Source organism: Schistocerca nitens, chromosome 4 (genome assembly GCF_023898315.1).
Source record: "Schistocerca nitens isolate TAMUIC-IGC-003100 chromosome 4, iqSchNite1.1, whole genome shotgun sequence".
Classification (NCBI taxonomy): Eukaryota; Metazoa; Arthropoda; class Insecta; order Orthoptera; family Acrididae; genus Schistocerca; species Schistocerca nitens.
Window position 1 is genome coordinate 502,377,711 of NC_064617.1, and position 18,152 is coordinate 502,395,862.

The 18,152-nt window shown below is 43.0% G+C and overlaps 1 protein-coding gene across 2 annotated transcripts in view; it reads right to left on the reverse strand.

Annotated features, from left to right (window-relative positions):
• The window catches only part of LOC126252538 (uridine-cytidine kinase-like 1), a 131,254-nt gene extending 113,564 nt beyond the window's left edge, over window positions 1-17,690 (reverse strand). The window contains exons 1-2 of one of the 2 annotated variants that reach the window (XM_049953434.1): window positions 17,541-17,690; window positions 17,081-17,214 (exon numbers count right to left, since the gene is read on the reverse strand). In XM_049953434.1, coding sequence (XP_049809391.1) covers window positions 17,081-17,214; window positions 17,541-17,593 — 187 coding nt within the window. In that variant the 5' untranslated portion in view covers window positions 17,594-17,690. The other variant, XM_049953433.1, reaches the window with a different exon arrangement.
• Window positions 17,691-18,152: the final 462 nt, after the last annotated feature.

Genomic DNA, 18,152 nt, shown 5'->3' on the forward strand with positions numbered 1-18,152 from the left:
ATTTTTTTGTTCATAGTATGTTTTGATGAAAGTATGTTAAGTTTGTGAGATGTCCAGAGTTACTTGTAGGTTGAAATGCAACAGTTTGATTGCATGTTGATGACATCTATATATAGATTAGTATGTCACCAGACCACTCATTCCAAAAAAGTAATATAGGTGCAAATAAATATTGTTTGCATTCTGTTCTCTTTATGCTTATGTGTGTATGACATTATACCACATAATGAAGGAGATAGGTCCAACAGACCCGAAATTAAATACAGCAATTTGAAGTTGAACTTCAGTCTTTGGATTTTACTGCAGTTTTTGTCCCTGAGCACTAGGGGGCAAACTTACCACAAGACTTCATCGAAGGAGGGATGAATATGCAGTTATATAATGTAAGAAACACAATTTAAATCAGTATCAGCTATTTAATTAACAGGACTCTACACTCAGGAGAAAAATCATGAGATCACCTAGCTGTAGTGTCAATGCCATTTACAGAAATTCTAAATAAAGTCTCAACAACAAAGACTAACAAAATCTTTTTTGGCGAGAGTTTATCAATAGCACTGTACCACAAAAACAAATTGTTAACAGCAGATACTAGAAAGTCCTCCCAAGCTTTTAAGTATGTAGGGACTTCTGAAAGTAAGTCACACATGTCATCCCACGCTAAGATGATTGCACAACAACACTGTTGCATTGTCAGAAGAGAGTACATGTTCCGGTTTCCTGCAGAGAATTCTGCTGCAGTACATACGAACAGTGCATTAGAGTTGAGTGAAATGGTGCAGCAGCAATTGGAAACGCACTCCAAACTTTAAGATCGTGAGACTTTGTGATTCTTGGGGAGGCAAAATGTCTAAATTGGGCACTGAACCACGATAAAATTCTGGTGGTATATGGAGCAAACAAAATGTTATGTCCAGCTTTGGCAGCAATGTTGACCCATCATACAATCCAGACTGTGCACCAAGCAGTTTCCACCTTTTTGGCAAGCTGAAAGAACATCTGGTGGGAGAGGATTTCCAATGATGAGAACATTCACACAGCAGTTCTGTAATAGCTTCATGAACAAGAAGAACTAAATGATTGGTAGAACATTCTCCCCATCCCCCACCCTAGAGACACGGTGATTATTATTATTAATATTATTATTATTAATATTATTATTATTATTAAATTATTATTGGTTTGTGCGGTGCTCAACTGTGCGGTCATCAACACCCGTACAAAGTCCCAATTTTTACACAGTCCATTTCCTTTTTCACAATCCAATCTAGTCTGTCTCACAAATGACAATGATGGCAAAATGATGAGGACAACACAAACACCCAGTCCCCGGACAGAGAAAATCCCAACTCAGCCGGGAATTGAACCCGGGACCCCATGACCCAAAGACAACAACACCAGCCTCTAGACCACAAGCTGCGGACTTTGTGACTATGTTGGAAAACAGTGTCGTATATCTATGTCACTTTTAAGTTACGTGCAGCATTCAGTAACAGTTCACTGGCCTGCCATAACAATGTGTAACTTTCGGAATTAACTTCTTATGTCAGTTCTATGCATGTGCCATGAGCCAGTCCCTAAATTTCTATCACAGGTAGAAAATAATTTGTAAGTGGGTGTTGACTGCAGCAAACAAAGTTCTTTAATGACAAAATAATATACAATGCAGAAAATAAAAAAGCAGTCTGGGTATCCGTAAACGGAAAGAGAGAAACAAAAGCATAGTATGCTTACTATGCTTTATTATCCAATCCAGCTAGCATACTTTGAGGGTGAGCTTTTGACAGGTATTGCAGAGAAATTACAACAAAAATGCACACCAACAGATGTAACACCTGTAAATAATTATGTAATATGTACAAAGATGTTATTACCAACCACAGAACGTTCAATCAATAAAACTGTACAAACAATACAAGCACTGAAATGATGTATACTGAGCAGACAAGCTCCCTTAAACTTACCAGAGCATTTAAGGCAAGGTAAAGGAAAGTAACACCGAAGACAATCTCTCAGAGAGAATTAATAAATCCAGAGTTAACCTAACTAGTTGCCAAAGATGACATGAGATTAGTAACAAACACTTGCCTAACACAAAATGGCATGGGGGAAAGAAGTACAGTAGAAGAAGAATGGGTAGCTCTGAGGGATGAAGTAGTGAAGGCAGCAGAGGATCAAGTAGGTAAAAAGACGGGGGCTAGTAAAAATCCTTGGATAACAGATGAAATATTGAATTTAATTGATGACGGGAAAAAATATAAAAATTCAGTAAATGATGCAGGCAAAAAGGAATACAAACGTCTCAAAAATGAGATCGACAGGAAGTGCAAAATGGCTAAGCAGGGACGGCTAGAGGATAAATGTAAAGATATAGAGGCTTATCTCACTAGGGGTAAGATATATACTGCCTACAGGAAAATTAAAGAGAGTTTTGGAGAAAAGAGAACCACTTGTATGAATATCAAGAGCTCAGATGGAAACCCAGTTCTAAGCAAAGAAGGGCAAGCAGAAAGGTGGAAAGAGTATATAGAGGGTCTATACAAGGGCAACGTACTTGAGGACAATATTCTGGAAATGGAAGAGAATGTAGATGAAGACGAAATGGGAGATACAATACTGCGTGAAGAGTTTGACAGAGCACTGAAAGACCTGAGTCGAAACAAGGCCCCGGGAGTAGACAACATTCCATTAGAACTACTGACGGCCTCGGGAGAGCCAATCCTGACAAAAAAACCACCATCTGGTGAGCAAGATGTATGAGACAAGCGAAATACCCCCAGACTTCCAGAAGAATATAATAATTCCAATCCCAAAGAAAGCAGGTGTTGACAGATGTGAAAATTACCGAACTTTCAGTTTAATAAGTCACAGCTGCAAAATACTAACGTGGATTCTTTACAGACGAATGGAAAAACTGGTAGAAGCCGACCTGAGGGAAGATCAGTTTGGATTCCGAAGAAATATTGGAACATGTGAGGCAATATTGACCTTACGACTTATCTTAGAAGAAAGATTAAGGAAAGGCAAACCTACGTTTCTAGCATTTGTAGACTTAGAGAAAGCTTTTGACCATGTTGACTGGAATACTCTCTTTCAAATTCTAAAGGTGGCAGGGATAAAATACAGGGAGCGAAAGACTATTTACAATTTGTACAGAAACCAGATGGCAGTTATAAGAGTCGAGGGGCATGAAAGGGAAGCAGTGGTTGGGAAAGGAGTGAGACAGGGTTGTAGCCTCTCCCCGATGTTATTCAATCTGTATATTGAGCAAGCAGTAAAGGAAACAAAAGAAAAATTTGGAGTAGGTATTAAAATCCAGGGAGAAGAAATAAAAACTTTGAGGTTTACCGATGAAATTGTAATTCTGTCAGAGACAGCAAAGGACTTGGAAGAGCAGTTGAACGGAATGGACAGTGTCTTGAAAGGAGGATATAAGATTAACATCAACAAAAGCAAAACGAGGATAATGGAATGTAGTCGAATTAAGTCAGATGATGCTGACGAAATTAGAAAAGGAAATGAGACAAAGTAGAAAAGGAGTTTTGTTATTTAAGGAGCAAAATAACTGAGGATGGTCGAAGTAGAGAAGACATAAAATGTAGACTGGCAATGGCAAGGAAAGCTTTACTGAAGAAGAGAAATTTGTTAACGTCGAGTATTGATTTAAGTGTCAGGAAGTCATTCCTAAAAGTATTTGTATGGAGTGTAGCCATGTATGGAAGTGAAACATGGACAATAAATAGTTTAGACAAGAAGAGAATAGAAGCTTTCGAAATGTGGTGCTACAGAAGAACGCTGAAGATTAGATGGGTAGATCACATAACTAATGAGAGGTATTAAATAGAATTGGGGAGAAGAGGAGATTGTGGCACAACTTGACAAGAAGAAGGGGCCGGTTGGTAGGACATGTTCTGAGGCATCAAGGGATCACCAATTTAGCATTGGAGGGCAGCGTGGAGAGTAAAAATCGTAGAGGGAGACCAAGAGATGAATACACTAAGCAGATTCAGGAGGATGTAGGTTGCAGTAGGTACTGGGAGATGAAGAAGCTTGCACAGGATAGAGTAGCATGGAGAGCTGCATCAAACCAGTCTCAGGACTGAAGACCACAACAACAACAATGTCCACTTGACTGAGCTTGGTACTGAATGATCAGACAGTTTCCTTACTCACCACTTCTACATGCTGGTACTGCTAACAATCCCATCCACATCACTTAGTACACTGCCCCTTCTATTCATATGGCCCACTTTTAGCTCAGATAAAATAATTTCTTTATGTCAATTGTACTGAAAAAATTCCTTGTTTTAGCCCATAATCAGACACTAGCAACTGTCATGTTTGAAAGCCAACTGATACTCTTTAGACTCCTCTAATTCACAATCTTTGATCCTACAATAATTTTACAGGCACACATACTTACATTTGTACCTGATGGTGTGTGTGTGTGTGTGTGTGTGTGTGTGTGTGGTGTGAAAATCCACATTTTTGTGTCCCATACAATACAAGAAAGAACTCTTCCCGATCTGACAATTTTTTTCTTTCACTGGTCCACAAATATTTCTCACCTTTTGAAATTGATATTTTTGTACCAATATTGATGACAAAATTTCTGCAAGTTTTTCTAAACGTCCCAGTGACTGGCAAGTAATTGCAGTAAGTGCAAGGAACTCTTTCCACTAACTTGCAGAAGTTACATCTGAAATTTGATGAAATTTGCAAAAGTTTATTTTGGTTTCCACATCACAGGACTTGCAGAAGTGGGTTCTACAATTGATTTTAGCAAGTTTACTTGCTAGTGGGCACATCCGTACAGGAGAATTTACGAAAGAGGTACTTTACACACTTGACAAGGGTAAGTGTCAGACATATTCTTAGATCTGTCCACGGACTTTGACATTTTACTATAAGATTCTACTAAATATGCTACCATTATTAGGAATAGGAGATATAGCTAACAGCCGGTTCTGATCATAACTATCACGTGGGATTCAAATAGTAGAATGATTCAAATGGCTCTGAGCACTATGGGACTTAATTGCTGAGGTCATCAGTCCCCTAGAACTTAGAACTACTTAAACCTAACTAACCTAAGGACATCACACACATCCATGCCCGAGGCAGGATTCGAACCAGCGACCGTAGCAGTCGCGCAGTTCCAGGCTGTAGCGCAAGTAGTAGAAAAAGAAATTTCTACTAAGACTATAGATTGGAACACTAAAATGACACTTATCGGACCCAAAATACTTCCATACGAATTCCTTGGGGTAGCATATTAGGACAAGTTTAGGATACATGACTTTACTGACAGTGTTAGTCATGAGTAAACATTTCTGATCACAGTTACATTATACTCACTGAGAAAACAAAAGAAGTCATTGCAGACAATGCAAATTAAACTCTCAAAGTAGTTCAGCATTGGTCAATAAGCAACAAAGTTATATTTACCGTAAAGATAACGAATAGCACAAATCTCAGTTTGAAGAAGGGAAAATTACAGATATAGATAATACCCCTACAAACTGCTTAACATACACAAAAGTTGTTAGAATGAATATTTATTCTCCTTCAGAGTGGTGAGAACCCACAAAGATACTTGCAAACAAAATGTCATCAGCATCTAATGCCATGAAGTGTCCCATCACCAGTGCAAAACAGCTGGTGCCTTAGTTACTCATTCACAGACCCTCTGTTATTAGAGCTGTAGAATTCTTTCTGAGGAACAAGTAACAAAATATGAACACAGTTTTCTAACTACAGTAGAGTACCCCACGCGTAATAGTCGTAAATCAGTGCTTTTAATTTCACACCTTGCGAGAACATTTATCTATCAGTTAAGTAATCAAAAATAACATTGACAATTACTGCACAAACATCTCCACATATGACCATGCACCATAAACATAACTCAAAAAATGTTTTCTAATAAGAGATCAGTTATGCCTAACAAGATTGCTAAAACAAAGTTATCAAAATACACAGTTAAAGAGTACCTGCTAAAAAGACATTCTTTTCAAGAATGCAATATGATGGTTGGTTCGGGGAAAAAAAAAAAAAAACAGTCAAGTCAACAATCCCCAAGTCGAAAGAGAGGTCATCTCAACTTATTGACATCATCCAGAAATTTAATCACATTATGGAAGTACGAAGGAGTGGTGAAATTAGAGACACCGTGAGTAACATTGAAGCTAGAGCTAAGAAATAACTTAAGAGAAATAAGAGTTATGGGCCAAGCTGGTATATACACCAGAGCAGAAGAGTCCCTGACTTGTCAATGTTGACAGTAACCCCAACCACAACTGCCCCCCATTCCCTCCAACGCGATTAAGGGCAAAGACAATTCAGAGTAAAAAATGCTTTCTAGCAAGGAGACTCAAAATAGTAAAAGAAAGAAGGCTAAAAATGCACTTCACAACAGTAAATCTGACAGTACTTCAATAAGGTAAGAGAAATAATTATGTCAGTAGGTGGGGGGAGGGGAAGGGGGGGGGGGTGTTCAGGTGAACGTCCTGGGGCTTGGCAGGTGATGGCGACCATCTCTCCAACAGCCACCTCACCCCCAATCCATTACAGCCACACTGTTCAAGAGGGAAACAACACCTGCTATTCACTTTAGTGCTACCCCTAAAACGGAAAATAGGATATGGCAGAAAATGAGGCTAACCGCATCAAAAAGCAATTAAAAAAGAGTAAAATAAAGGGTGAGAATGGTAGCTGGCAAATGAGGTCAATCGGAGGCTCCACAGAGTGAGCACACATCAGGTGACTCCCCAATCACAACCACCCTGCCCACGCCCGTAAAACAGTGTAAATCGTTGTACCTGGGAATAACAACCACTTTCATGGAGAAAACTTGGAACCATTTCAACTTTCAGTGAGTCATCCATCAACATTAGAGGCAAACAATCCAGAATACCTTGCTTTGCATGAAGAGTAACGAGGAGGGGGCACTTCAACTTTCTGCTATTGTTCAGGCTCTCAAGCCACACTGGGTGTGATCCATTACGTAAAATAAAAGGATGGGTAAATCTGGTACGACCAATGAAGAGGCAACATAGGGCAGTGGATTCCTTCTTGGTGGGATGGAAGGTGGAATGGCATGTAGCAGTACCCTCCTTCACAGTGCTGAATACATTAGAGGAGGCAGTAGCCCACCAAATGTTTTATCTCTGTACAATGACATATCCTAATTGCACCCACAAATCCACATCTGGAATCATCAAAGCAAATGTTTGGCGAGTAATGACTTCTCTAGCCAAACAGATACCTGGGATACCCACATGACTTGGGATCTAGAGAAGCAAATGAGCATCACTGTAAACAATGCTAACATCCGGATGCTCCAGGGACCAAACTGCGAGTTCATCAGTCCCTTGTTCCCAGTAGAACAATTACCTAAGGGAAAGAAGAAAACAAAGAAGACACACGGCACAATAACAGGACAAAGGAAGAAAAAGAAGAACGACAGAAGGACAACATTACAATGGACAAAAACCAGACAAGAAAACCATAGAGAGACACAAGAAACAGAGAGAAGAGACTAAAAACAAGAAAGCAGATAACTATGGCAGGCTGACCATGAGAATAAAAAGAAGCCATCCACACTGCAACATTAAAACATCCTTCCTAAAAGTGCTAGGCTGAAGGACAGAGGGACGTAGGACATGTGCAAAAACTTGGATCAAATGATAAAACCCACCCTCATGAATAAAACTTAAAACTAAAGCAGCTGTTGAGGCATTGTCGCCCAACACCAAAGGTGGGGTACTGGGAAAGTTAAAAGTCCGCCACAGAAAAGCTAAAAGTGGGCAGTCCAGCAAGAGGTGGACTGTCAGTTGGAAGCCACAGCGACACTGAGGTGGGTCCTCATGATGGAGGAGGTAACCATGTGTTGAGCCACGTATGGCCAATGCGGAGCCGACAAAGGAAAACTGATTCCCTGCAAGAAGCTGCAGGGAAGGCTTGTGCACATTTGCAGTCTCCTTAATGACACGCAGTTTGTTGTGCATACTGTGACGCCACTCATTCTCCCAAAGGAGAAAAACCTTGTGGCATCAGACAGAACGCAGGTCAGTTTCAGAGATGCCCATCACCAGGAACAGTTTCCGCGTAGCCTGTTTGGCCAGTCTGTCAGCAAGTTCTTTGCCCGAGATTCCAATGTGTCCTGGGGTCCACACAAACACCACTGAACGACTGGACCGCCCCAGGGCAGAGAGAGACTCCTGGATGTTCGCTACCAAAGGGTGACAAGGGTAGCACTGGTCGATAGTTTGTAGGCTGCTCAGGAGGACAGAACAGGTAAAAAAACAACTCACCAGAACAGGAACAGATGTACTGAAGTGCACGAAGTATGGCCACAAGCACTGCAGTGATTACACTGCAGCCAGCGGGCAAGGTATGCTGTTCAATACGGACTCTGTGGACATAGGTGAAGCCAACATTACTGTCAGCCATTGAGCCATCAATGTAAACAACTTCAGAGCCCCAGAACACTTGAAGAATCAAGAGGAAGTGACAGCAGAGAGTGGTGGGGTTAACAGAGTCCTTAGGGCCACGCAAAAGGTCCAGACGAAGCTTCGTCCGAGGTGTACACCATGAAGGTGTACATGAATGGACCTCAAGTAGAGGTGGTAAAGGGAAGGCCTCCAGTTCAGAGAGAAGGGATCAAGCGAACTGCAGTTGTGAGCACTGACCTGGGCCACCGATGCGGAATATGAACTGCTGCGGGTGGGAAAAGGAGACGGTAATTTGGATGCTTAGGAGAACTATGAATGTGTGCAACATAACTGGCGAGCAGTTGCGCACGTCAGATCCGCAATGGAGGGACTCCAGCCTCCACCAGGACACTGGTCACTGAACTCTTTCTAAACGCTACCGTCGCTAGGCAAACGTCACAGTGGTGCACTGTGTCAAGTAAACACAATGCTGAGGACGCCGCCGAACCATCAACCAGACTCCCACAGTCAAAGCGTGATTGAACAAGGGCTCTGTAGAGCTGCAGCAGCTTAGAGCGACCTGCACCCCAGTTGCTGTTGCTCTGGCAGCGGAGAGCACTGAGGTGCTGCCAGCACTCCCACCTAAGCTGACAAAGGTGAGGTAGCCAAGTAAATTGGGCATCAAAAACCAGTCCTAAGAATCTATACGTCTCACTACAGTGAGTGGATTGTCATTAAGATAAAGTTCTGGTTCCAGATGAACAGTACGACACCTACAGATGTTCATGACACACGACTTCGCAGCTGAAAACTGGAAGCTGTGGGCTACAGCCCATGACTGCGCTCCCTGTAGGCGCTACTCAGCAACTCCAGTTTCCGTCATTTTATAAACAGGCGAACACGAGCAGAAAGCCGCTTAAAGGCTATTAGATGCTCTAGGGAAGGGTGCCGCTTATGTTGCTGTAGAGTTCACCAACACACTTTAATTGCCTCAGCAGCTTCCAGCAACCACCAACGGACTGCCTTTCGTCGGGGGCACCCCAAAGAATGAGGTATCGCATTTTCTGCTGCAGAAATTATCATTTTAGTGACCTGCTCAATCACAACATCGATGGCACCACATGGGGGAGATTCACTGGTGACAGCAGAGGTGAAGGCTATGCAGTCTGCCTTGTTTAAAGCCCATCCAGGTAGGTGTCTGCGGGCATGATGCCGGGAGAGTGAAACGAAGATGGGGAAGTGGTCACTACCTCACAGGTCATCATGTGCTCTCCAGTGGACAGATGGGATAAGTCCTGGGCTGCAAATTGATAAAACAACAGTAGAGTATCTACCATGAGTCACACTGAAATGTGTTACAATGATGAAAGAGAATTGAACTGTTCTACCCCTGTCAGTTGATAAGAGAGGATAGATGACGTCCGGCTGTTATCCCCCAGAGGGCAACCAGTATTTAAGAGGCAGAGCTTGAGCTGGGAGAGTAAATTTTTGAGATCTCTGCCATGGTCAGTAAGCATGGTGCTGCTCCAAAAGGGGTTATGGGCTTTAAAACCTACCAAAAGTAGGAAAGGTTTAGAGAGTTGAGCAATCAGTGCAGCCAATACGTTCAGGGCTACTGCACCATCTGGAGGAAGGTACACATTGCAGACAGTTATTTCCTGCATCGTCCATATCCTGACAGCCACACCTTCAATACGGGTTTAAAGGGGCACAAGCTCACTACATATCGAGTTCTGGACATAAACACAAACTCCACCTGACTCTACTATAATCCCTACAGTTCTTGTAATATCCCCTGTAGCCGCAAAGGGCAAGGGTCCGCATTTCCTGGAACCAGGTTTCCTGGAGGGCAATGCAGAAATCAGGTGTACAGCTTAACAGTTGCCATAGCTCAGCCAGGTGGTGGAAAAAACTGCCACAATTCCACTAGAGGATAATGTGATCGTGAGACTGGGAAGGCACGAAACACTCAGTCAGGGTCATCTGCTGCCACCGACTTATTTCCTGGACAAGCTATATCCAATATGTCCGAGGGTCTGGCAACATCTAGGTCCTCGGCAGACACCAGAATCTTCACCTGATCCTCACGACGCAGAGCTTGTAGGAGAGGTGGTGTGTGTGTGTGTGTGTGTGTGTGTGTGTGTGTGTGTGTGTGTGAAAGTAATTCCCTTGGTCTTTGAAGTCTTCTTTCTGGATTTCTCTTTCTGATCTTTGGGTTTCTCAGGCTGGGAGGCTTCACTGATTCAGTCCCAGGGACTAAGAATGATAGTGAAGCCCTACGACCAGCCGCTTTGTGACACTTCAGCCATTGGTGGGTGTCATCTTTCCCACAAGCAGAAAGGGGGAAGCGAGTGACCCAAGGAACGCCCTCCTAGCGAGAGGAGCCAAAGAAGACTTGCTTCTCTGGCTGAGAAGTGGGGAATGGTGTCCCCGATGGTTGGCGCGGGCAGTGCTCCCGAGGTAGGTGGTGGGGGAGCAACAGGGAGGGAAGTGCCCCACAATCAAGGGGGCAGGTGTAGTCTTCCGGGCCAGCCGGAGTGGCCGAGCGGTTCTAGGTGCTACAGTCTGGAACCGCGTGACTGCTACAGTCACAGGTTCGAATCCTGCCTCGGGCATGAATGTGTGTGATGTCCTTAGGTTAGTTAGGTTTAATTAGTTCAAAGTTATAGGGGACTGACGACCTGAGACGTTAAGTCCCATAGTTCTCAGAGCCATTTAAGCCATTTTTGTAGTCTTCTGGCTATTAGAGCTGACTGGAATTCATGGAACTGAGGGGGCTACAACTGTTCTCGTAGCGATGGCATAAGAGAAAGTCATAGCCACAGGATGTAGGCGCTCAAATTTCCTCTTAGCCTCAGTGTACGTCAGTCAGTCCAGGGACTTATATTCCACGATTTTCCTTTCTTGCTACAAAATCCTACAGTCTGGTGAACAAGGGGAAAGGGCTCTCTGCAGTTGACACAGATGAGGCGGGGCACATGGAGTATTGAGATGGGATGGACGCCCACAATCTCAACATGTGATGCTGGAAGTGCAGTGGGAAGACATATGGCCGAACTTCCAGCACAAAGCACCGCATTGGGGGAGGGATATATGGCTTGACAATACAGCGATAGACAATCACGTTGACCTTCTCGGGTAATGTGTCACCATAGAAGGTCAAGATGAAGGCACCGGTGGCAACCTGATTATCCCTCGGACCCCTATTGACGTGCCAGACGAAATGAACACCTCGGTACTGTAAGTTCGCGGGCAGCTCGTCATCAGACTGCAAATGAAGGTCCCTGTGGAATATAATATCCTGGACCATAATTAAGCTCTTATGCGGCTTGATGGTAACGGAAACATCCCCCAGTGTCAGAAGCGAGTAATGCCCGTGACTGGGCAGAGGATGGCGTTTTTATTAAGTCTGACCCTGACTTTGGACAAGCCCTCCACCTCCCAAAACTTGTCCTCTAAATGCTCAAGAAAAAACTGAGGCTTCATTGAAACAAAGGAGTGCCCACTAGCTCTCATGAGGTACATACTTCCTTGCATTGTACTGCAACTTGAAACATTTAGAGACTGCTGGCGTATGATCACCAGCAAGTGATGACGTGGTATGCTTCATTGCGAGTTATCCGCCTTGATGCCACCCACTCCACCCAGAGGCCCTCCCCAAGGTGGTCCACCCAGCCGCAGCAAAGGTTACCTAGCAGGATGGTCATTGCCGGGAGTCCTGATACCCCATGGTGACTGGCATCTATTCCTTGGCATATGTGGGAAGCTAACGGCGCTGGCAACAGCAGAGCAATTCCTGTGTAGTCGGGGGGCTACAACCAACAGGGTACATGGCGGCCCCAGCACACCAAACTGGCTACTGTGCTGGATATGAGGTGCAAAGAATTCCATCATCATCGGTACAGAAAAAGACACTGCAAAGTGGGTGGAGGAAAACGGACCCAGGAAGGTGTCCTCACAAAAGAGACGGAAGATGAGCAGGACTGCAATGCCACAACCAGAAAGTGGGCTAATGATCCCAATGCACAATGGACACGATGCACCATGTAAGGTGCCCTTCCCAAATTGGCTCACTCTTCAGGAAAATTTTGAAAAATGGAAGTCAAACCTTACAGAGGTCCATCACATAAATGCCGAAAGGTGTAAGACTCCTTTTAGTCGCCTCTTACAACAGGTAGGAATACCGCAGGCCTATTCTAATCCCCAGGTCCGTATGGGAGCCAGCAGCACGAGTGATCGTGTGGAAGATATCCCCAAAACCTCAATCATGCAATCCGACAAAGGGCAGGAAAGGTTACAGCTGCCAGTTGGTTCTTCAATGAGTCCAACGTGGTAATTGGTAATGCGAGCTATGACAAGAAATGTATCAAGATCACCACAAAGTGGTAACTGCTAAAGATCACCACGTAGTGACAATTTTAGTGAAGCCACGAGACTGCCCGGTGGTGTGTGTGTGTGTGTGTGTGTGTGTGTGTGTGTGTGTGTAGCTCACACACACACACACACACACACACACACACACACACACACACACACACACACACACACACACTGCTCCCAAAATTATATGGATGGGTAGCCACTCGCTGATGACAATTGTGAACCCAATGTGAATACCCCTCCAGACGCTCTCTTGGGGTCAGTATGGTTCCGACAGGATGAATGGTAAAAGTGGAGGGAACAGTCATCAGTGCAATGTGCATACTACTCCTGATGCTTCCTTGGGCCCACAATAGTTCCAACACAATGAATGGTAATTTCTAAAAGGCAGGGAACAGTTATCAGTGAAATATGTTTCTTTGAGAGTAAAACATCACACAGAACCATAGGAAATTAGTATCTGAGGTTCTGGCACATAACAGTAACTTCTATTGGATCATCATACTGAGGGCGCCCTGGTTAGGTATGAAGGGGTCAGGACGAGTAGTTGCACGCCATGATCACTGTCACCAGAAAAAGTGGAACAATACAAACAAACTTCGGTTCAGAGACCAATGGCTTTGACAGATCTGGCTCCTCCCTGTCCACCAAACTATCCTCCTCCTACAATGCTTCTCTTTCACTTTATACGATTAACAGTCTTTTAAGGGCTTTTCTGGTGCAGACATAGGAATGGAAAATGAGTGGACAATCCTTGCAACCACAGTCTGACTGCCTCAGCCATCAGCTGGTGTTTTCGCACTGATCAGCTCAAGAGGAGCTGCTTCATCCAGGTGCAAGGAGTGGTTCCTGAAGAAGGTGCCACAGGAACCAAGAGGGGGGGTGCAAGGGCTTACTGTCCTCATAGTCAATTTTAACTGAGCGACTATCAGATGTCTACATCACTGAAATAAGTACACCAGATACTGCTGTGCATGTGGCCGCTAGTGGCAAAGGTCAACAGCACTGAGACTGGATACAATGATTACACATTTTTCGAACTTCTAAAGATGAGTAGTGATCTGTGATCTTCATTCATGGAATTCACATTTCTTGAACAAGTTAGTACTCTTTGCAGACTAGTGAGGGCCGTCATCCCTGCAAATGCCAGACAAGTTGTAGGACATATGGTGAATTTTTAGAAGTGGATGGCCAGTCACCATAAATTGTGACATATGTCTGGTAGGATGACACACACTCAAAGGTCTGGTACATAATGCATCAAATCAGGATGGGAAATACCGCATCACATTGCATTGGTAACACGTGATCTTGACCACCTCTGGAAGTGAATTCCACTTAAAAGCAAGGATAAATGAGCTCGCGTCTACCAAGTTGTCTGATGAGCCTCGATACACATGATGCACGAAGGCCATCCCTTGCCTCTCCAAGTGTTTGCGTAGTTCTTAGTCGATCTGTAGATTACATCTCACTGAAAAATTAATCCCTGTACAATGTTTGGGTTCTTATGGAGTGGGGCAGTAACACATACATCACCAAGTTGTTTATGAGACTTAACATAAGGGACCGGCTAGGAGTTCCATCTCAAATCCGTATTACACAATGGACCTAAGGTGTACAACCTTACCAGCAGCACCCCAGGCATCCATGTTTGGAACTGCAGACTGGTTCACACCATCCGATTACAAAGCACAAGTGAGCCAGCCCTGGCACAAATCTGCCCATGTGCCCCAGATGACATTCTGTGTGAAACTTAAAGGGAACTGATGGAGCTGCAGGTTCCCATTTCATAAGTAACTGTTTTTATTATTATATTATTTATTCAGTAATTATTGTTCCCTCATGTAAATATCAAGAACTACATTTTAATGTTTTGAAATATGTGCTCAACTATTCATTTTATAATATGATACTTGGTAGCACAAGCATGTATTTACCTAAATTTACATTTATACCACTTTCTGAACATGGAGGATGGAGTTGTTTTTGGAATTATTGCCCCGATAGGTCAGTAGGATTGGAGGAGGAGGATTAAAAGCCAGACATTGCCGGTTTCAGCCCTTGCTGGGAAGAGGGGGCGAAGGCAGTGCCATTGATTCCCTATTAATAAAGGAACTGAGGCTTTAAGATCTGCAGGAATTTCAGAAATTCATGAGAATGGGCGTGGCTTATTTTGACAAGCCACTATCTGTCATACGGGAAGGAATTCACTAAAGTGGCAAAATAATGTAGTAAGTAACTTCATCTAGTCGGAAGTTAGAATCAAATTCATTTGTTTATTCATTTTGTGATCAGGTACTCTTGCTGACTCCTGAAATTTCTTATATCTAGCTTGATGAAAAAGCCAAAAATGCTACCAAATCAAGCTTGACCTTTCATCGATTACAGCCCTACATATACACATCTAAATCACACGATACAGCATGTCATAAAGATCATAGATACCTTGCCTCGCTGAATGTCTGAATCGGAGCACACTAAGCTTGCATTCCATTTTTAGAACGAAATTCAATCATTAAAAAGAATTATTTTTGCGAACAACTTGTGTAAAAGAAAATAATCTTTCACTGGCACCTTTGTCCCGCAATTGGGGCAGGGTTGGGGTTGTTACAATCGGATTTGGCATGATTAGTTTGAAGGGGTGGCCTGATGCCATTCCTGCTGCCACCCTGAACCCCATGTGCAAACAATAAAACATGTACAAGAAACAACAATATTTAGTGTGAATTAAACACATAAGACTGTTTAGAAAGTCAAGGTGGGCTACAACACACAATTTTTGTTTGTTTGTTGGCACAATCACCACCCCCTTAAATGAGTTTCTTTTCCCTAAAAAAGAAGAAGCTAAACACCACGGCATACTTTACAGTTTTAATATGATATATGAACATCTAATCAAGTGTTGTCCCAAATATAACACCATCTCATTAATACTAGGATTCTAAAAGGAATTATCCATTGGCTTACCGGAAGGACTGGTAATTACACATTGGAACCGGAAATACGGAAGCGTCCGATCCCGCCCGTCTGCTTTGAGCCATGACGTCACAAATATGGCGGAAACAAAAACAAACACACACACACTTTCCACAAGAAGCCTAATGACACTAACGGGACAAGCGTGGGAAATGGGGTGTTTTGGGTGGGGGGCAAACTAAATATAAACAAATTTAGACGCCTTGCGTAGCTACAAAGTGTAAGTGAAGACAGCCATGCATGAATACCCACCCACCTCCCCAGGGGTCGTAACCCCTGCAACCCATAGAAGATAAAGATGCTTCAGTAGCTGAGTAGTGTTTTTTGTCTTTTTAAAAAAAAATCTCACGGGATAGAACGAACAGATCAGAAAGATAAATATAATAAACTAAAACAGAAATTGGAGGAAACAGATAATTAAAATAAGTAATAAGTGTTTTTAAATTTAAAAAAATAAATAAATCTCACGAGATAGAACGAACAGATCAGAAAAGTAAATAAAATAAAACAGAACTGGAGACAGCCACACTCAAACCAAACTCCGCGCCGTCATGACGTCACACACGCAACACGCTTACGTCACGGGTCGAAGCCGACGCGTGGGATCGGACGCTTCTGTCGACCCCCATTATCTTATACTGGTTTTCTGATTTCACATTGCAATTTTAATATTTTGTAAGACAAAGCGAGAGTAAGATATGACAAAGTGCGGTACATGCCACAACCCTAAACATTAGGCTATGCTACAGTCCTATCTGTTACCACAACTTTTATTTCACACACAAACACACACACTCATTGACTTCGACAACTCACAACGACCTACCAAGACACACTACTACACTAGGGCCTAACCAGAAGGGGCTATCCAAGCATTTGCCACAAGCAATCTGAAAGAACCACGAAATACTGCACTAGGATGCCCTACCTAACAGAAATGAAATTAAAATTAGGGTTGCCATCCAGCTCGATACATCGGGACCATCACTTACGGGCCTTCTTGTACACACACACCAACAAGATCCAATTTCTATAGTCTTGACATATAACTGAACACTGATTCACAATACAAAGATGTATCATGTTATTAGCCATCAGTTGTAAACACGTCTCACCAATGCACTTACTAGTTACAATATTTCCGATTTCGTATCTATAAAGTTTTATCTGCTTCCAGTAATCACCATCTGTTGATGTTAAGGATAAAGTTAATAAGATTTGGGTCAGACATTAATGCGTACTGTAACCTTAATGCGCCTTTATCTTTAGTGAAGCCATTAATTACATACCTGTTGAGGGTGGTCTGGGTGACTGTGGAGGAGGTGTGTTCGGTACAGGATAATAATCGCAGCCTCTCTCTTCTTCCTCCTCTGCATCGTCTGGCAGGAACACCTGATCCACTGTATCAATTTCACCCTCATCACTAAGGCAAAAAAGAGAACTGATTTACGAATCCACTGCTAATCATGAGGCACAATGTCGATGACATGTAAAAAAGAAACGCTAACTTTCTGCTGCAGTGTAATTATTCTAACATACTCTTACTTAGCATCCTTGACATTTTGCAGTAGTCGGCAAGTTCTGCATTGGTTTTGCCGGGTGGTCAATTTCATCCCTTGACCGGGATTTTCGTTTACAATAAGGGATACAATTTTAGACGTCATCGTGCTAAACATTTTGCCAAGCTACATTAGAAGAAAATGAAATGGGTGGAAAAATAAAGACTCCACATCGCGGTTTTACGTTTACCTCTCCGAACTCGCTGAGCTAGGTGGATCAAACACTTGCACAGTTGCAGCCATGTTTACAACTATGAATTAACGTCATTGGCAACCACAGAGAAGATATATTTCTGGCCTATGTTGGCGACGCTGTAGCAAGGACATGCAAGAGATGCCTACGCTTTGTGCAGAACGCAGAGGACCAAAGTTATTTTCAGCATACAAAATTTTATTCATATATATTTCCCCTTGGCTTTTGAATCCAACAGAATGGTCACGTTTTGTCGAAATTCTGTCTCGTGATAACTAATTAAATCGAGGTCTTTGTTTCGAATTGCGACCCCCAACCAATCATTTCGATACCTATGTGATAACTCGCTTGCACACTCTGTAAAGCACTAAGCAAGATTTACGTTTAACTGAAATTTCTAACGTACACTACAATGTCACAATCGTAAGTATATTCTTCCCTCCCCTACGTAGAAAGTCAGCGTTCACTAAACTGCCATCTCATCTCACCACATGTCAACGGGGTTCCGCATTCATATACGAAAGGACTTCCGTTGGCAATACACAGTAACTTTATGAAAAGAAATTCGGACGATTAAGATCCATTTGAATAACTGCTTATAGAGGGCAT